Source organism: Telopea speciosissima, chromosome 6, assembly GCF_018873765.1.
Source record: "Telopea speciosissima isolate NSW1024214 ecotype Mountain lineage chromosome 6, Tspe_v1, whole genome shotgun sequence".
Classification (NCBI taxonomy): Eukaryota; Viridiplantae; Streptophyta; class Magnoliopsida; order Proteales; family Proteaceae; genus Telopea; species Telopea speciosissima.
The window spans coordinates 47,136,317-47,157,541 of NC_057921.1; the positions used below are offsets into that span (position 1 = coordinate 47,136,317).

A 21,225-nucleotide genomic window follows, 5' to 3' on the forward strand; every position below is an offset into this window, starting at 1 on the left:
CCCCCCCCAGCTCGCTTACTTTATGCAAAGTTGTTCCCATTTAACCCAAGCTACCCTCTTCCCATGTATATATTTCTACAAAAAAAAGCCTAACCATCCTACCAAAGTCATTGCACAAAGTTGAAGGAGGAGGAAACATAGACATAATATAATATTGATGCCATAGATTTAATCAAAATTTCCTTTCATGCAGCAGATAAAAAACTCTCCTTCTGACCAAAGAGCTTGGATTGAAATTTCTTTACAATATGATAGAATAAAGCCTTATTTGATCTACCAAAACTAATTTGTAAGCCTACGTATTTTCCTAGATTAGATACAATTATAAATTCAATAGTAAGAAAAGTATAGGGACTGAACCAAATACTTGATTTAAACAAATTAAGCATTTGACCCGAAACTACGCAATAATCCCTAGATTGACTTTCTTGCTTCCTAGCTTTAGAGAAAATTAAGCAATTGTCAGCAAATAAAATATGAAAAATTGTGGGCTTAGACCGATTTTTTTAATATCCTTAATTACATTACAGAGTTTAACCTTTACTAAATAGAGGAGAAAGCCTTTTGAAAAATTATGAATAAGGACTAAGAGGGCACCCTTGCCTAAGACCTCTATGTGAAAAATGGGATTGAAAGAACCATTCAATTTTATACGATAAGACACAGTGGACACACATTGCATTACCCAATTAACACAACTGGGTGAAAACCAAACTTAAAAAGTATATGCCCAAGAAAAACCCACTCTATCTTATTATATGCCTTGCATAAGTCCACTTTTAAAGCCATCAATCATCCCTTACACTTTAAAAGCTTTATTTGATAGAAAGTTTCATGTGCAACATATATATTATAAAACATGGCACGAGAGGGTATTAAAACACTTTGAAATGGGCTTAGCAAAGAGTTCGGAATGGGTTTAAGTCTATTAACTAAGCATTTGGTAATTATTTTATATAAAGCCAAACTAATACTTATTGGTCCAAAGTGATTCATCTCACAAGAATTCTTGTATTTAGGTATAAGACCAATAATTATCCTGTTAAAACTATACAACACATGATCAATTGAAAAAACCATTGCACAACATGTACCACGTTCACCCCAATAGTGTTCTAATGTAAATGAAAAAATTTAGCACAGAGCCCATGAATTTCAAGGGCTTTAAAGGGTCCCATTTGAAAAGCAGCAATTCTTATCTCATATAATATAAAAGGTAAACATATATTGTGATTTTGCTCAGTAGTGACTCTAGCATCCAACACATTCTAAAAACGAAGATACGTGGTATGATTAAAAGAAGAGTAAAAAAACTTTAAAATAATCAAGCACAATTTTCGGCATACCTGAATCAATAGACACTCAAACATAATCCAGATCCCACAGTCGAAAAATAAAATTGAAATATCCTTACCAAACAATAGTTGTATGGAAAAAAATAGTGTTTTTATCTCCCTCTTTCAATCAATGGAACGTCATACCTAGTACTGCTCCTCCTAATGTATCACTTCTTCAAGCTGGCCCAAACCTTAATCTCTTATTGTTGGACTAACTCCCATTGTGGATGCTTTTGATTATCAAATTCCTCTGTTAGCCAAGCCATTCCTTTTTATCCATTCTTAAAAGTTTGTGAGTTCCATTGTCTTGCTTTGTAACCACAATGTTTTGATTAAAAATAATGATGAGAGGTAGAACCAAAAAATTTGATTCCAAGCTTTAGAAATAACTTGGCCTAATTCAAGATGCCCCATATATTTAGATTCAAAATAAAATATACTCTTTGGCTTCACATAGAGGTAGGTGTATGATTTGAATGCCGATGAACCCCAGAGACCCTACAACCGAAGGAACTCCCCATTGCTGAAAACTTTATCAATGCTAGCCATCACTAGCTCATCACCCTTGCACTTATTTGACCAAGAGAATTTTGGGACTGCAAAAGGTAATTCCATTAGACTATAACCACTAATAGCATATGAAAAACCTATAAAAAAGGATTGATTCTTTTGTCGCCTTCCAAACTTATCATCCATAGATGTAATTTCATTAAAATACCCTGGGCACACCCAAACCTCAGAGAGAGTATTACTTAGTCAAACTAATTTTTTCCATAGTTAAGGATTGAGCTAAGCCTTCGGATCTCCATCTACAGCAGTAAGTCGAAGATGTGTAACTAAAAAAGGGACATGAATAGCTAAATCAATTATTCTGCAATACACATAAAGAAATGTTAGTGACACATTGTTATCCCAAAGTAAAGCAAAGCCACCAGAAAGACCCTGAGGGTTAAAAAAAAAAAGGACTAAAGACCAACCAACCTCTATTGAACCTTACGCATATACTTCTCCCACTACTTTATTTCAACGAGGAATACCAGGGTCAGTTAAACACTCAAGTAAAACCTGCTCAAATACTGAAATGTCAAGGGCTGACCGTACCCTTAAAGTTCCAGCATAGGAGGTTCATGCCCCATGGGGGCTGAGATTGGGCAGCCACCCATACCCAAGAAAGTGAAGAACATAGGATGAAGAAACAGACCCTTCAACAAAATTAAGATGTCGTCTACGAGCAAATGTCTTAGTATGTTGCCGCGGAGAGTGACACTCAAACAAAGTAGCTCTGTTAACAGGGATTTCTCATAATACAAGACTTGAGGAAATACGTAGTCACTTAAATTCGTGAGCAAAAGGACTAGGCACGTTCCTAGATGGTATCTTCTGAGGTCCATTAAGCACTAGATAGTATGGAGGGGAGGGCAATTCCTTACTCACCATAGAAGAAGAAAAGTCTAAGATCGTATAAGGCACGTCACCAAGTACTATAATGTTTCTTGAAGCCTTAGAGATCGCCAAAGAGTCATGGGCTATACCAGAAACCTCATGGTTCAAACTCTCGCAATGAATAGGGTTCCTAGTTTAGGCACCATGGCTAACCGAAAACACTTGAGCAAACTGGCCCAAAGGTGAAACCACCAACAAGTCCTTAGTAGGAAAACTTCAATCACATAAAGAGCCTGGGTCCAAGAAATTTTAGGCCTGAACTAGTTCTAGAGATGATGAAAAATGGGCCCTTTTAGATAATGACTTGACTTCTAACTGGTTTTATTTACAATCTGCAGGTCCCCTTTCTACACTACTTACTAGGCTCAAAGAAATAGACACTCGTACAGAGTCCAGTCCCAACTTTAAGTGGCCTAAAGGAACTCTAGTCTTGAACTAACAATTTTCCCCAAGCAATCAAGATATAGCTTGGGCTGGCCCATAACAAAAGAACCAGGCCTATATGAATTAGGGTTAGCAACTGCACGAGAGTGGGTCAATTACAGTTGTCGGTCTAATTAACAAATGGGCTCAAGTAGAGTCTAGGATTGAGTGGCCCATGTTTAAGGTAGTAACCTCTAATGGGCTAGAAGGGCCACAAATCGTATTGATTGTGGACTCTTAAAGGCCCACAAGCCTGGACGAGAGATGGGGCCTCGTTACGGTCCACCCAATAGAATTTCCATCATCATGGACCAAAGATAAATCCATCGCAAAACCCAAAGAGTCGGGCCTCTGCTTTGTGGAAAGTTATAGGTCGCCTTGTAATAGCGACAACCATCGAGCACGCCCAAAACATATAATATGCAAAAGGTCCACCACATCAGGGGAAGATTGACATCAAAGGTAGTTCTCAGATGAAGAAGCCAGAAAATAAGTTCATCATGGTAGGTCGATCGACTACTACTCCGATCATTATCCCCAACACTCGTCAGATAACAAGATTCCAAATGACAAATAATTGCTTTTGTTGCCAACCGCAATTGGATGTTCGATGTTAGCTGGACAACTGATCCACCTAGGCAGAGCTAGTTGCCTTAGGAACCCTCCCAACAAATATGTCATAGTTCTGATGAAAGATTTATGGCTACAGCCTACTGGCGATGTAGAACCCCCAGGTAACATCCTCTTAATTGGACAGACTCAGGAATTATGGCCGATAATTCTATAGAATAACAAAATATGGGCAATTTACAATAACAAAATTCTAACCAGATGGGTTTGCAGCCAAGTCACAAAAGGCACATTCTCGGACGAAGAGGAGCACAACAACTTAGAGAGACATGAATAGCCAAGGCCTTGTTAAAACCCCTAATTGACTTAAGAAGTCGGACCTCCCAGAAAGATCCAATTTTACCAATAAGATTCATCATCACCACCTTTGAGAGGATGAACAAAGGCAACTTGTACACATAAACCTAAAGAGAATGAGAATCGAACCTTAGAGAGTGGGTTGGATCGATGCCGACCAGAGTTGCAGCCTTAACAAGCAATTTTAATTGACCACGACCCCTGTTGCATAGCCATGCTAATTTCATGATGAGAATATAATTGTAGAAGGAAATTATTTTCCCCCAAAGATTTAACCTTTAACTATTGTTGGAGATTCTAGGCGACAAAGAATCCTAGACATAGTGATAACCAAGAATCGCTTCGTCGTAAATAACCGCCCAACCAAAACAAACTCCCATTGGGTACCCAAGTTTTCCATGTTAACATCAGAGATGACCAGATCCAAACCCTTGTCCAGATTCCCATTGTCAGGGGCCCTCTAATCATCGCAGAGTATCTTCAAACTCAAGTTCCATTGCAGATCTGAAACACTAAAACTGAAAGACTACAAAAAACAGTGTTATATTAAAAGTAAGCAAGAACAAAATAAGCCCTAACCCCACTGAAATGAAACAGATCGAAAAGAAAACTCAACCAAACCCTGAAGTAACTATACAATATAAGAACCCCACCATCTAAGATTGAACCAAGTTCTAGAAGCACAGATCTAGAACCATAAAATGCATCAAGAAATAAATGTAGAAAAACAAAACTATAAGAGAGTCACTAAAATAAAGAAGCCACAATTGAACTGCAAAAAGAGAAACCTACGAAACACAATATATCACAAGCATAGGGAAATAGATCGAAGTGATTCAAAGAACCAGACAAAAAAAAATGTCTGTAAGCCCGTCGCAGGAGCTGATTGGTGTTCAAAGCTCAATTGGAGATATCTCCGCGTGCGAGCTCAAATCGGCGAAAGCAATGGCATTAGTGGTGGGCAGTATCATTATAGCTATTTTGCTTACCGGTGAGGTGTCTTTATGGGCTGATTCGATTTCTTTCTAAGGACCTAGGGGAGACTCTTTAGAGCAATGCATTGGAAAAAAAAAAATTAAAGAAAAACCAATAGTCCACCAAATAAAGAGATTCGTAGAACTAGACAAGCGACACCTTAGAGAAAATGAAACCAAAACAAAGCCGAGTCACCATACCAAGCTTTAAGGACAAAGAAAAACAAAGCCAAGAAACAAAACCAGAAACCACAACCTCAAAAATTAAACACAAAAACAGAATTTTGAAGAGAAGTTGAATAGAACCATGAGCATAAGAAAGAGCTATAACGTCGCCGAAGAGGAAGATCAAGCATTATTGTCCGCGCAACTTGTAAGATCTCCCTCTTAGGAGGAAAACGTCGCTCAAAAAGCAAGGAAATCAAAATCCTAACAAAGGATAAAGTAAAACCCTAATGGGAAACTAGAGCCTTACGAGACAAGGAAACTTTTTGTTTGGTTTGATTTTTGTACTTTATTTCATTGATCTCGGGTTGACCCATGGAAATAACCCTTCTACTATGTATTTACTTACCTAACTCGACAGAACTAGACATATCTCGGCGAGATCTCGGATCTCGGGTTGACCCATGGAAATGACCCATCTACTATGTATTTACTTACCTAACTCGATAGAACTCTTATATGCTTGCTGTGGAGCACTATATGCAACATTACAGCAACACTATGTCATGGGAAGACTATGTGACACTAGCGGAGACTGAATACTTGATTCAAAGTCATTTTATGTGATAATAGTTGTAACACTGTTAAACATGTTAAACAGTTTGATGTATCACTTTGACATTTCTGATTCTTATTTAAATTGTTTAGCTATTAATTGAATGTTTTGCTTGTTTTCTATTACTAAATTATATGTAGAGTAAGGTATTTTAGTACATCATTGCCTACCAACCTATGGTCCGAATTGAAACTCATGTTTGGACTTTGTTTTTACAAAATCTAATAGTGCCATTGTGTTTAAATGGTCTAAAATAGGTGGAAAACCAAGTTTTAGACCCAAACAAGGTCTAAAACCCACCGAGTTGAGGTTTTGAATCGAAAAAAAATAAATACACCAACTCAGTTAGATTTCAACTCGACTTGATTTTCCCAAGGGCCGAATTGGTACCAAGACCCGAGTTTTAATACCTTGAAATAGATACTCTATGGTTTAGGAAAACTCGGTCCTACTTTGTTTATAAAATCAGAAGGGGGAAGGGAGAAATACAACTGGGATACGCCCATTCCTCTCATCTCGGATTCGCGTTTGCTCCTGTCTCAAGTTTCAATAAAACAAGAAAACTCAGGTATCATCCAGAAAACCTTGATGATTAGGAACCCCAAGCTCTTAAGCTTCTGATTTCAGTAGCTAAACAATAATCTGCAAAATTTGACCTTGTGGCCATGATTCTTGAATTCTCATGATCGATGAGCAAATCAATAGCCAGCAAATTAATTCTCAAGAACCCATGTCTTCCTCTACTCGAATCTTGCAAAAGCATGGCCGAACTAAAGCAGATTCACGCTCAGATTTACAGAATTGGGCTATGGGAAGACTATGTAGCATCAACCAAACTCTTAGAAACTATTATCCATTTGAATTCAACCAATCTCCACTACTTTCGCCATGTGTTCTATCAAATGCAGATGCCCAACACGTTCACTTGGAACGCCATGCTTAAAGCTCATTCAAGAACAAGAAACCCAAGTATCTGTATTTCTTTGTATAAAGAAATGTTGCAGAGAGGTGCCAAACCCAATGGAATCACCTTGTCATTTGTTTCCAAGACGTGTGCTGATGTGGGAAACGTAGAGGTTTTATTGGGTCTTCAGGGTCAGGTTCTGGTGCTTGGATTCTGTTCAGATGTTTTTGTTCTTAACTCTCTTATACATGGTTACTCTGTTTGTGGGTATGTTGATTTTGCAAGAAGGGTGTTTGACGAGTTGCCACAGAAAGATTTGATCTCTTGGACAACTGTGATCAACAGTTATGTTCGTGGTGGTCGGGCTAAAGAAGCTATACAGCTTTTCTTTCAAATGGAGGAAGAGAGATTGGAGCTTGATGAAGTCATAGTCGTTGCAGCGTTTACAGCTTCTGCTCAATTGGGGGATCTAAATCTTTGTAGGAGGTTAGAATGTTTGGTTCGAGATTCAGGAGTTGAGTTTAATTCTTTTATGATCAATGCGTTGATAGATATGTATTCTAAGTGCGGGAGCATTACTGATGCACGTAAACATTTTGATAACATGGCACAGAAGAATGTGGTGTCTTGGAATTCCATGGTTTTTGGATATGGGAGGTCTGGCAACATGGAGGAAGCAAGGAGGTTATTTGAACTGATGCCCGAAAAGAATGAGATATCCTGGAGTGCTTTGCTTAATGGGTATGTGAAAAATGGTGCTTTCAGGGATGCATTGATGGTGTTCCGTGAGATGCAGGCTAAAGGGGTACGCCCGAATGATGCTTCCATCACAGGTGCTATTGCTGCCTGTGCCCATCTAGGGGCTCTAGAGCTAGGGAGAGAAATTCACTCTAGTTTGGATCATCAGAAGGTCCAAGCTGATGTTGTACTTGGCACTGCACTTGTGGATATGTATGCAAAATGTGGGTGTGTAGACATTTCATCCATACTGTTTGATATGATCTCAAAGAAAAATGCAATCTCTTATAATGTGATGATGTCAGGACTTGCAATTCATGGGAAAGCTTTAGGCTGTGTTGAAATTTTCTCCAAGATGGTAAATGCCGGCATAAAACCAGATAGTGTTACATTTGTTGGGATTTTATCTGGTTGTGCTCATGCTGGATGGGTGGAAGAAGGAAAGAAGTACTTCAATTTGATGACCCAAGTCTATGGGATTGCTCCTCGATCTGAACACATGTCATGTATGGTATATTTAATGGGGAAAACTGGACATTTAGAAGAAGCCCACGATTTTGTTAGGAGTTCTCCAATGAAGGCAGATGTTACTATTTGGGGAGCTTTACTAAGTGCCTGCAAAACCCATGGCATAGTTGAACTTGGTGAATTGGTTGCAAAAAAAGTTCTTGAGTTGGACCCTTGTCATGGGGGAGCTTATGCACTACTATCAAATTTATATGCAGCAGCTAACAAATGGGAAGATGTTATGAAAGTCAGGAAGAAGATGAAGGAGATAGGGGTTGGGAGTCGTCCTGGATGGAGTTTGATCGAACTCGAGGGGAAGGTACATGAGTTCTATGTTGGGGACAATTTGCATCCTGAAATTAAAGAAATTTGGTCAATACTGGGTTTGATGGACTTCCAGATGTTGAATTGGACTAATTCTAGAGTCTATACTTAAGTATAACAATAGGCTTGCAGCTTCTCAAGGAGAGATTTGAAGTTTGAACAGAAATGATTTAGACTATCAATGTGGTTGAGTGGTGGAGGAACTACTCATGACAGGAAATGATTTTAGAATACTATTTAGGTAAAAGGTTCTCTGAGCCGCTGGTGTAGGGTACATTATAATTTGTGTCTATCTCTTTCTTCCTCATGTGAAATGGCTTGGCTGCCCTCCAATCTAGGATTCCATTTTACCGCACTTAATAGGTGGGCTTCTCTATGCCACTTGCTTAGAGAACCCTCTCCCTACTATTTATTATACTCAACAAACAAGAAAAAAGGGGATACAAAGAGATTGGGTTTGGCCCTTGGGTCCTGGACTTGAAAGGTAGGCTTGTAGCTTCCCATGGAAAAATATATGAAATTCGAACAGAAATGTTTGGTGTAGTTCATGCGATTGTAAGGGGGAACTATTGATAATAGGAAATAGTTTTGCAAAACTGTGTACTCAAGTGGAAGGAAGAAAAAAAGAAAAAGAAGAAAGCAAAGAATTTGTGTGAGGTTTGTAGCTCATCATTGAGAGAGAAATTATTTTTTGAGCCTGTTCGTGCTATTGATAGGTGGAATCATTGATGGCAGGAAGTGATTACAGAAGACTATTTTTTCAGAGCAATAAAAAGAAGAGAAGAAACTTGGTTTAGGCCCTGGGAAAATGGTTTTGATCGAATGTTACCTTTTTGTATAGTAAGAAGTTAGTTCATGAAAATGTTTGTATGGTGTAAATGCTTGAATCAGTATGGATACAATTTTCAGAGTTGCTGATCCATCATCCATCAATGAGCTGCCTATTGCAAGTCATGCAGATAGCTTTTGATAAAATTCTGCTGCCAAATATTTGTTTCATGGGAAAGAAATATGACGACCAGCTTGCTCTTGCCTACAGAAAAGTATTAGAGATCTATTTCAATCCTAATAGGTGGAATCAACATACGATTTTCGCATTCTCTGTGCAACCATCTTTCTTCTGTGGCAAGTTCACTGCAATTGAGGATATAAAAGGCCTGTAACCATTGCTTTAGGTGTGACTCGAATAGTGCCTAGGACGAGTGTCTTGGTTCCTTTGCCTTCCTTTTTGCCTCGATTTTCCCATCATTTCTCTTTTTGAGTCTTGAAGTCTCGAGATATGGATTTGGGTGTAATTTTCTTTGTTCTTCACTGTCTCTTTCTCGCTCTGTACTCTGCATTTTTCTTCTAATTCTCCGTCCTCTTTGATTCACTGCTACTCGCTCTTTGTTTTTTTCCTGTTTATTGCATTTTCCATCTTCGGGGTTCCCTAACCTTCAAATGTTGGCTTTCTTGGGGGTCATCTTGCCTCTGGCTTGCTTTTCTCTTGGGGGTTTCTGTTTTGTGGTGGTGTGTTCATGTCTGGTAAGGGGGTTTTTACGGTGGGGGTTCGTAAAGGTCTTAGCTGTTGTTCCTGCTCCCCATCACAATATGAGTCACCATTCCATCTCGGTCTCCACCAGGGTTTCAAAATTCTTCTTCCCCAGTGTTGATGGCACCTTCTGCGGATGGTTCTTGGTTGGCTACTGCTTCTGCATGTCATAGAGTGCAGCATGATCATCCTCGACATCGTAAATCGCATTATAGAGGGAGGAGATGGAACCCTAATCCAGGGTCTCGCAAAGCACAATCAGGTAAGCACTCTCACTCTTCTCCCAAGTCCCAACCGGCTGAGAGCTGTGTTGGTGGGGGTCACTACGGCTCAAGGCCATGAACAGTGGCAATTTCAAGGGGATTTGCTGGTGTCTACGTGTTCGAACTTTTCAGCTCTGCCTATGGTTTCTGATTTTGAGCCAGTTAAAGGAAAATGTTTTGAGCTCCATGGGTTCAAAGTGGGGTGGCCAAAACCCCCTCTGCATTTGCTTGAAGAATATTTAAGTTCTTCATGGAAACTGGGTGCTACAAAAGTGTTTCTAACTGATGTTGGTTCTTTTACCATTAACTTCTTGACTGCAGAAGCGCGTGATTCAGTGCTGAATGCAGCTCCGTGGTGGTTTAACAACTACCTATTGCATCTTCTCCCAATTTCACCTGATATCCACCATCACATAAATGTTGGTTTGGATTCATATTTTGAATATCCCTGACTTTTATTCCCCTGAATTGGCCATATGGCATGTAGCACTGTAGCAGAGCATGTGGACCAGCCTTTTCCTGTTGTGACAGATTGGAGTGTTTGGGAGCTTTCTCCCTACTCGACCAGATTGAAGATTATGCATCTCAAAAGGAGTCCTATTTCAAGAACTACAAAAATTTGAAATCAACAAGGTGCTGGATTTTTGGTTAATATAAAGTATGAGTTACACAACATTTGTGAGATTTGTGGTAAGATTTTTTATTGAACCTCTAAATGTTTTTCTTGAGGCTCTATTTCTTTTGATTCGGGGGATTGTTTAGATCTTCCTCTGTCTTCTGGGGATCGGCCTCTTCAGTGTGTTCTTGACTTAAATCCAGAACAAGGGGATGATGTTTAAAATGAGAATTTAGAGTGTAATGCTAATACTGATCCTTCATCTTTCAAGATTATGGAATCTTTTGCTATGGTTTCTTGTGCAGTTATGTGAGCCTATCTTTGTTTCTGATCCTAAATAAGCAGAGGACTCTGTTGCCCGTGAGTTTGATGTGAACATTGTTGTTATTAGTTGAGAAGGCTTTCTGTCTGAGTTCCATATGGAAGCTCATTTGCCCTCATTTGTTGAGTTCCCCAATTCAACCGAGGTTATGGGCACTCTTGTTGCTCAGATACCTATAGCTACTGAAGCGGACATGGTTAATAGGGTGAATGATGGGGCAGATGGCCCAGGTAATAGTTCTGCTCGTCAATTTTTAGGACACTTGCCCTTTGAATTTTCTTAGTTGTTGGGTGATATTCAGTTTAATTGTTCCTCTATGCTTGAAGATAGGGGTGCAAGTTTGGCCCTGTAGGCCCGAACCCGTCCTGAGCCCGAATAGGGCCTGGGCTAAAGATTTCTAGCTCTGAGGACGGGTTAGGGTCAGAATTGCTTGGCCCTGAGTCAGGGTCGGGTCGGGTCCGAGTTGAGGCCTCAGGCTTAGCCCGACCTTGATTTTGGCCCTGATTTTTGGCCCTGAGTTTGGCCCTGATTTTGGCCCTGATTTTGACCCTGAACTTGGCCTTGCTGATCTTGACCCTGATTTTGACCCTGATTTTGGCCCTGATCTTGGCCTTGATCTTGACCCTGATTTTGACCTTGATCTTGGCCCTGATCTTTGCCCTGATGATGACCCTGATCTAGACCTTGATTTTGAACCTGATTATGTATAATGATAATATGATATTATATTATATAAGAAATTATTAATGTAACAAATAACAACTAACAAGGGTTCATAAATTAGACTTTTAAGGACATTATATATATATATATATATAATATAATCTATAATCAAGATTGGGAAGGATTAATGTGTAAATTCATTGAACAAATAAAAGGCTGACAGAGTGAGTGATTGAGAGGTATTAGAGGTCAGAGGGGGACACAAGAAAAAATTTGACGTCTTAAGTACAAATGCAAAGCAACATCACAATGCAAAGCAAAAACTAAATTAATTAATTCATTATTTGATTGTTATAGTTATAGTTATAAAAGTATTAGCAGTTGGAGTTTGGTTTACTTTCATTAAATTTGTTTTTTTATACCAGTTAACGGGTAATGCATTTTGTTATTTGATAATGAAAAATTTATAACTTTATATCATAAAATGAGAGAGTGCTACCTGCTTGCGTGAAAGCATGCGTGGTCATGGCTTATAGATATAGTCTGTTTTCACTCTATACAATGAAAGCATATAGTCTATCATGGCAGGGTCAGGGTCAGGGTCAGGGTCAGGGCTAGGGCCAGGGTCAAGGCCAGGGTCAGGGTTAGGGTCAAGGTCAATAGGCCAAGCCCGGCCCAATCAGGGCCAATCAGGGCGGGCTTGGGCTGGGCTTGGCCCGTTAGGGTCTGGGCGGGTTTGGGCCGAGCTAAGGGGACTCAGGGTTGGGCTAGGGTTTTAAAAAGCCCGACCCAACCCGACCCTGTTGCAGCCCTACTTGAAGATATTGAGCGCGGGTCAACTCCTTGGGTCAACCAGTTGCATGGTCCTGATAACTGGTTCATTGGTTACTTACCCAACCCATTGAGTCAACCAACGGGGCTGGTTGTGAATGAAATGGTTTTACCTAATCTTTATGGATTTCACTTTTATTCACCCATATCTTCACAATCATATTATGCTTCGACAAACCCTAGTTCCACTCTCAAATTCATGAAGTGCCCTTGGAGCTCTTTAATTTGGAGGTGGCTTCCCAGTTAGCGGCAAAGATTGGACAACCCAAGCAGGTGATTTTGGTACAAGGGACTCAGTTTGGAGTAAGGGTCATGTACGTCAGAGCAAGGATCCTTATTAGCATCGTGAAACCGTTACGTCTGTCCATCACAGTGAAGCGAAGGTCTGGGAGCAGAACCAAAGTGTTGATTAAATATGAAAGACTTCCCAGTTTTTGTTACTTCTACGGCTTATTCGATCATGAGATAAAGAGGTGTGTATCTCTTTTCGATGCTGAATATAAGCATTGCTTGGAGCATGGATGCCCCAAGGCATCAAACTGTCCCTCCTTCCCTGCACCCCGATATGGACCATCGTTGAGAGCTACGACTCCAGATCCTAGGCTGTTGGAAGGCATGCCTTCCCAACTTATTACCCAGACTCAGGATGCTCCAGTGGCTGGTTCAAAGTCCTCGGCGGTGAGAGATTCTGGTGGAGCTTAGGCCATGCCTACTACTATGGAAGGTCCGAAAATGCAAGAGCAATCCTTGGATGTTTATTCACCTTCCACTTCTGACAAGGTGCGCCAGCCATACAATGTTCCTTCCTTACCTTCTCCAACGTTACCAAATTTGAATAATTACCATATTAGTCACCCACCCACCAATCTAGACCAAATTATTGCCAACAACCCGATTTTCAAGCACCCTGATGTGGCAACCATCCTATCCAATCTAATCCCACATCTCTCCACCATATCACTCAATCAGCCCTCCCAACTTGGTAACCCAGTCCCACCGTATCAGGAACCTAACATACACACCTCAGTTACTACAGATCAACTATCAACCCGAACCACCCTTTCTTTTTTACCTCCACCACACCCGACCCACCCCACCCATATTGCACCGATGGACATAGCAGAGGTTCAGGAGTAGTAGGGAGATTTTGGTCTGGATCAAAATCAGTCAGATGGTTCTAATAGCTCGGGTCATGAAAAACAGAAGAGGCCCAAGTTGGAAGCCCCCGGGGGAGGGGAAGGCTCTGATGAGGTTGCCCATACTGAGGATAATATGGTGGACCATTTTTTATGCTTGGAACCCGCAGATGCTGGGGTGGACCAGCACCGCGGGAATCAATGAAAATTTTAAGTTGGAATTGTCGCGGGTTAGGGAGGGCTACGACAATTCGGTATTTGGTTCACCTCTCCCATGTGGAAAAATCGGAGATTATTTTTCTAATTGAAACAAAGACTAGGAAGGACAAGATTAATCGATTGTGCAAGAAATTGGGTATGCACTCTTTTTTTGCTGTGGATGCACGGGGGGCATCGGGGGGGCTGGCACTTCTATGGACTCACAGTGTTTCAATTGATATTATTTTCTCAAATAATCATGTAATTGATTCCAAAGTTAGCAAAGATGATGGTTCTATTTTTTATATGACTTCTGTATATGGGGCACCAATTAAAAGTAAAAGACAGGAGGTGTGGGATTATCTTTCTCAGATTGGCAGTGGAAGGCAGACGGATTGGTTATGCTACGACGATTTTAATTCTTTCTTGGCGTGGCATGAAAAAGAAGGTGGTAATCATACTGGGCAAAGAGACACTGAGGGGTTTAGAAACATGACCATGGCTTATGCTTTGGAGGATATTGGCTCACATGGTCCTTGTTTTACTTGGAGCAATAAGAGGAAGGGCGAAGCTAATATAAGAATCAAGTTGGATAGGGCTTTGGCGAATGATGCTTGGAGAGCCTCACACCCTGATGCAGCGGTTTTTGTCAAGACAACAGTGACCTCTGATCACGCTCCTCTCCTTATTGCCTCAGTTGGTGGTTGTTTTAAAGGGAAGTGCCTTTTCCGTTTTGAGTAAGCTTGGTTTCGCCACCCTGACTGCGAAAGGACAGCAAATGCAGCTTGGACCGTTCTGGTTTCCAGTACCTCCCTCCCCCATGTGTATCACAAGATGAACAGCATTCAGCCTGTCTTCAAACAGTGGAACCGAGAGGTGTTCGGGCATATTCAAACTAAGATCAAAGACTTGCAGGTGGCTCTTTCCAAGTTGCAAGAGGGGCCGATCACTGAGGACTTCCATGTTCAGGAGGAGAAGCTTACGACTCTCCTAAATGAGGAGTTGGAGAGAGAGGAGGAGCTTTCGCGTAAAAAATCTCGCATTAGTTGGCTGCAACAAGGTGATCGCAACACCAGATTCTTTCACATGACCACCATTTAGCGTCGTAGCCACAACAGGATCTTGAAGCTTAAAGATGTTGATGGGTTCTGGACTCATGATGAAGGAAAGATCTATGAGCTGATGACAGATTATTACAGAGACATCTTCAAATCTGATGGGTTGGACTCGTTGGCTCTTGATCAGGTCCTCTCCACCATTCACCCTCAGGTAGATGCGGCTATGAACTCTCTTCTGTGTGACCCCCCCTCTTTAGAGGAGACCAAAGATGCCCTATTTGCTATGGCACCCTTAAAGGCACCCGGGCCGGATGGGCTTCCCCCAGCCTTCTTCCAGAAATATTGGGGATTTACCCACCCGGAAGTACACTCTTTTGTTTGTGATTTTTTCAATGATGGTGTGCTCCCGTAAGACTGTAATGAAACTCTTCTCTGCTTGATCCCCAAGGTTTCTAACCCTTCTAGTGCAGATCAATATAGACCAATTAGCTTGTGTCCTGTGGTGATTAAGGTCATCATAAATATAATGGCTACCAGGTTGAAGGTGTTCTAGACAAGCTTGTGGCCCCAAACCAGTCTGTTTTTATTCCAAGCTGGTCTATCTCTGACAACATTCTTATGGCCCATGAACTGTTCAGCTACATTAATCGAAAGAAGAAGGGAAAGTAGAAGTTCTTGGCTCTAAAGTTGGACATGAAGAAAGCATACGACAAGGTAGAATGGGACTTCCTGCAATCGGTCCTCCTCAAACTGGGGTTCAGTGAAAAATGGGTGAATTTGGTTCTCTCTTGCCTTAAGACAGTCTCTTACAGCCTTGTTATTAATGGTGCGATCAAGGGGAAGGTGGTCCCCTTTAGGGGGATCCGCCAAAGAGATCCTCTATCCCCAGCCCTCTTCATTCTCTGTTCACAGGCTTTAAGTGCAGTTATAGCCCATGTTGAGCAACAGGGCCTGATTAATGGGATCAGGGTCAAGAACAGATCTGAGCCGATGACACATCTTCTCTTCACAGATGATTGCTGCTTGTTCTTTGAATTGAAGCTTGAGGAAGTGTGCAGCTTGAAAGATTGTGTGGACCTTTACTGCAGGGCGAGTGGTCAAGCCATTAATTTCAAGAAGTCCTCAGTGTCCTTTAGCCTGAACATGGCTATGCGCTTTAGAAGGTGGTTTTCTCTCATCCTCAAGGTTTCTTACATAAAAGGGCCATCGAAGTACCTGGGGTTACCTACTGACTTTGGGGTGTCTGAGGCAGCTCTCTTCCAAGAACTTGCAGATAAGGTGGGGCAGCGGTTCTCAGGTTGGAAGAATTGGTTATTATCACATGCAGGGAAGGAGATCATGCTCAAGTCCGTTGCCCTCTCAATGGGAAACTATGCCAACTCCCACTTTAAGTTACCGGCTTCTCATCACTCTCAGATTCGCAAGGAGGCCACGAGTTTCTTTTGGGGGGATGGTTCTGATAAGCAGAAGATTCACTGGATTGCCTGGCATAGGTTATGCAGATCTAAAGATAATAGTGGTCTTGGTTTTCGAGATCCAGAGCTTCAGAATAAGGTGCTTCTTTCCAGAATGGCCTGGAGACTTTGGAATGAGCTTGACTCAATGTGGGGGAGGTTTATGAAGGCGATTTACTTTCCCAAAGGAGACTTCCTTTCGGTGCGATTGGGAGCACATCCGTCATGGGCTTAGAGGAGTCTTTTGGAGGGCCGAAAGGTTCTTAAAGCTGGGCTTCTATGGAGAATAGGGGGTGGGGAGAATATACAAATTTGGACTGATAACTGGGTACCTTCCTTACCCAATTTTCGACTGCAATACCCCCCTATTGAAGCTAATCCTCCGAGTTTGGTAGCTGAGTTGATCGACCACTCTAGTAAGAAGTGGAGGGATGATATTCTTTCCAAAATTTTTCATCCCAGTGATAAGGAAGCCATTATAAAAATCCAGTTGAGCCTCTTCCCTAGAAGTGATTGCTTGAAGTGGGGAGCAGCGAAGAATGGGTAGTTTTCAGTCAAGAGTGCTTACCACCTCCTCTATAATCAAAGGGAGGAAAAAGAACTCTCCAAACCCTAATCTGCGAAGATTCATTCTTGGGACATGGTGCCGAAGTCGGTGTGGAAAGTGATTTGGTCGAGTAATACCCTTCCTAAGATTAAAGCCTTTCTTTGGAGGGCTTGTGCAGGGGGTTTGGCTTCGGCTGCTGCGTTATATCAATGCTAGATTCCAGTTGACACTAGGTGTCGCAGATGTGGAGATCACGAGGAAACGGTGGACCATATTCTCCTCCAATGCACGTTCGCAAGGGCTGTTTAGTTCGGGTGTAACTTGCATTCCCTGACAGATTGTGGGGGTAATCCTTTGAGCATTTATCAGTTTATTTGGGCTTGGCATTCCCTTGCGGAGCGTGACAAGTCCCTTTACAAGGAGGTAACGACCCTTTGCTGCTTTGTGTTGTGGTATATTTGGACCTCTAGGAATGATCTCCTATTTGGTAGCAAAGCTTGGACTGGAGAGGAGGTTATTCGGGCTGCTCAGAAGGCGAGTGCTGAGTTTTTGGAAGCTTCATGCTCTTATCGGCTTTCTCATGCCCCTGCCCATACGCCCTCGCATGTTTCTTAGTCCCCTCCTCCACCGGGTGCTTTCAAGCTAAATTGTGATGCATCTTTCGACCCGGGGTCGAGGCGCAGTGGCATCGGTTTCGTGATTAGAGACCATCTAAGGAGGAGCTGTTTTGCGGTCTCCAATCCCATCCCCTTTAGCGATATTCAGGTTGGGGAGGCATTGGCGATTAGGTAAGGGCTGGTGGAAGCTATTTCAGAAGGATCTCTCTCAATTACGGTTGAATGCGATAACCTTGGTGTTATCTCTTACCTTTTGGATCTGTTGAAGCCCCTTGATCTTAGTATTTTGCCTATTGTAGAGGACATTAGGCATATCTCCTCTTACTTTGATGATTGTATTTTTTCTTATATTCCAAGGGCTGCTAATTCTATAGCAGACTGCCTTGCCAGGAGGGCCCTATCCGTTTCGGGAAGGATGGTTTGGCCCAATTCCGATCCCTTGTTTTCTAAAGTTTCAAGTTCGGATTCAAGGAGTGTTTCCCGGTCTTTGGAATAAAATTCTCATTCACCAAAAAAAAGAAGAAGCTGCATCTCTCTCTCATGTATTAGTGTCTCCCCATCCCCTTGAGTGTACCGCTGGCCATTATACCAACAAGAATCATCCAGAGGGCTCCTTTGCGAACCCTATGTCTATCTCTCCCAAGAGCCCTGTCTCTCCTGGCTCTTCTCAAGTCAGTTTCCAACCCAATCGAGGATACCCTGGACCAAAATAAAAGGAAACGTATGTATAAAGAGTTGAATTCTGATGCAGTAGAAATGGAAGCCTTTAGCAATTTTCTATGGATTTATTATCCCAGTTTAGAGACCCGGCAACTATGTCTGAGAGGATGTGAGCCATGATGTGTGAGATGGTGACTGAGACAGAGTTCCGTCACTCTTCTCTTCAGAAGAAAACTATCAAAGTTGTGAAGATGATGGTCATGGCTTGAAGGAAAAGGGAACTCCGGCTTCTACATCTCAAGTAACTTCTTCCTTTTATCATTTCTCAGTTCATTACGTTTTTTTAGTATTTTATATTGTCTTAGCTGTCTCACACCAATTGCTCTCGTGGAATCATCATGCATTGCTATGTGAATTTAGCTTTGTTTTTCATTACTCTGATTATTTGGTGAGCTGATCTTGTTATATTTTTATGTTTTCCTGAGTGTTGGTTGTCTATTGATGATTTTTTCCTGTTCCATTTGTGTGGTGACTAGCTGTGTTGTTTAGCCATGCTTATTATTTTTTATCACTATGAAAGTTTGATGTTGTAATATTCGTGGTATTCATTCTCATGTTTCAAAACATGCTTTGCATTATCATTTTAGAAGAAAATATATTGGAAGAAACCTTTTTAATGGTCTTGGTTGGTTTTTTTTTTTCTCATTCAATACATTACCATTAGAGAGCTTTTCAAGGGATGATTTCAACTCATCCACTTGTTTACTAAAGGTCTCATTAGCCTCTTTGAGAGAACCTTTTTCTAAGCTATAGTTTGGAATCTCTTTTTTAGACCTTTATATCTAACACACATTTTTTGAAATTCCAAATATAGTTCATCATAGGTATTTGACAATTCCTCATATGAGGGATTGTCAAGGTTGGGCCTCTGTTATATTCTTAACTCTATTTCTTGTGGCCTATATGGATTATGGTATTTCAAGATGCGTTTAGGATTTAGAAACCAGGGGACTTCAGTAGGGACTATAAGGGCGTGTTTGGTTGAACGTTTCTAAGGAGTCAGATTTTGATTTTGGATCTGATTCATATGAATCTGGTTCGTGTGGATTCGTAGTTGAGAACAAAACTGTTTGGTTACCCTGAGTCTGTCAGATGGAATCCTTCTGAATCCGTCTATAGAACTGTTTGGTTACCCTGAGTCTGTTAGATGGAATCCTTCTGAATCCGTCTATAGAACTGTTTGGTTACCCTGAGAAAGGGAGGAGGAAGAGGAGGAGGAGGAGAAGAAGAAAGAATCAAGCTTGATAAATAGATTCCAGATCATAGTTTGTGCCTCCCGAGAGATATTACTCTACAGATAGAGACCCAAGTCATACATCAGAAAACAAATATTACATTATGTCCCAGGATAAGACAAATTTTTGGTGAAAGAATAATCAGATTTAATGTTACAAAGAAGCAAGGGTTGCTCTGTTTCAGCTCAAGAGAAGGGGCCGAGGATTGATATTTGTTGACAACATATATACAGCTTAAGGAGATTTTATCAAGATCAGAACGGGTTCCTTGAGAAGGAGATCGAATAGTTGATTTACCAGATCAATGCCATATCTCTCGAAATCAAGTATTTTGACGGTGACATGATTTTCTGCTAATATGGCGGTGGAGCTGATGGGTTACAGGAGCGATGCCTTTGCTGCAATAAGAACAAAGGAGAATGCAATGGAAGAAGCTGCATCTGCGGGGTTACAGAGCGTTGAGAAGCTCATAAAGTTATTATCTCAGTGGCAGCAACAGTTGCATCAACAGCAGCTAGAGCAAGCCCATGCCTCGTCAAACCCTAAAAAGTTGCCATGGAGATTGACATGGATTGCAGAGAGGTTGCAAAGTGAATCTCTATTTTTTAACAAAAAAACTTAAAATCAATGCAATAAAGAGAAATCTAGCTCGGTTCAACAGAAGATTTCTAAAGAGATGAATGCACAGACTATGATCTTGGTTGGCGGCGGAGGAGGTGGTGGTGGGGGTAACCACACTATTTTTCTTTTGCCATAAAAATAGAGGACATTGAATGACATGTGTAATATACTGTGGATGTAATAAGCTCATTTGCATGTAGCTCTCTCATCATGAAAAGTTGATTTTTAGGTAAGATTTGAACTGGGCCAAACTAAGTTTCTCATTTTTTGAGATTTTCTCACATTTCCATCCCTTCTTTCTTTTGGGCAAAAATTCCCTAGTCTAGTGGTATAAGAAGAATTACAGGTCTTGCACTTATTTGTGCCACATGAAAAGGTGATGTGCCCATTCTGACCATTGGATAGAAAGGACATGGTCTAATTAGTCGATCATATGTCAAATTTTTTCCAGTCTATTCAATCAAATACCCTCCTATGTATTAACATGTAATTGTGTGGATATCCATGCACGCTTATTTGTACTCTAACTACTACTAGATTTCTCCTAATTTTTCAATGCTTGTTTTGCCACTTGATAAATTTATTCGGACTGAAACTTAACATATGATCAAGGGACCTTAGGGTCTACTTGTCCATGAAATTTCAGGTCTATTCAATCTATCACGTGGGAAATATAGGTGTGTATAGGGATATCAAACGGTTGGTTTTGACCGGTCTCGATTGAGCCTTATCGATCATGCACAATTGAGCCAAGACCGTGATGACACTAATTGGTATACAAACCTAAAACCATGATTGGTAGCTAAACAATTGGTTGATAACCAGGGGAAAAAATTGCTCAACCATCGCTATAATTGAAGAAAAACAACTGAAAAAGAGTATATAAAACTTCATCTAATAGGATTCCAATGATGACAGGTCTGCAACACAACATTGAACATATTTACACTTTGAATACAAATTTGCTGAATCTGCCCAGATTTGCCTCGAGAGTGAGCTTCAAAGATGACCCACCATGAGTTATCTCGTTGACATCACATGAGGCTCTAGAGACT

The 21,225-nt window shown here is 41.0% G+C and overlaps 2 protein-coding genes across 2 annotated transcripts; both read left to right on the forward strand.

Annotated features, from left to right (window-relative positions):
• The first annotated feature begins 6,646 nt into the window (after window positions 1–6,646).
• On the forward strand, window positions 6,647–8,470 carry LOC122665845 (pentatricopeptide repeat-containing protein At2g22410, mitochondrial-like). Its single transcript, XM_043861978.1, has one exon. It carries the CDS (start codon window positions 6,647–6,649, stop codon window positions 8,468–8,470), a length of 1,824 nt encoding a protein of 607 aa, XP_043717913.1.
• Window positions 8,471–15,669: 7,199 nt separating this feature from the next.
• Window positions 15,670–16,665, forward strand: LOC122665846. Its single transcript, XM_043861980.1, has one exon. The coding sequence runs from the start codon at window positions 15,670–15,672 to the stop codon at window positions 16,663–16,665; it is 996 nt and encodes a 331-aa protein (XP_043717915.1).
• The last annotated feature ends 4,560 nt before the right edge of the window (window positions 16,666–21,225 follow it).

Bases quoted from the DNA above. Each gene is read 5' to 3' on its own strand.
- LOC122665845 (XM_043861978.1), top strand. From the start codon at position 6,647: ATGGCCGAACTAAAGCAGATTCACGCTCAGATTTACAGAATTGGGCTA.
- LOC122665846 (XM_043861980.1), top strand. From the start codon at position 15,670: ATGAAGAAAGCATACGACAAGGTAGAATGGGACTTCCTGCAATCGGTC.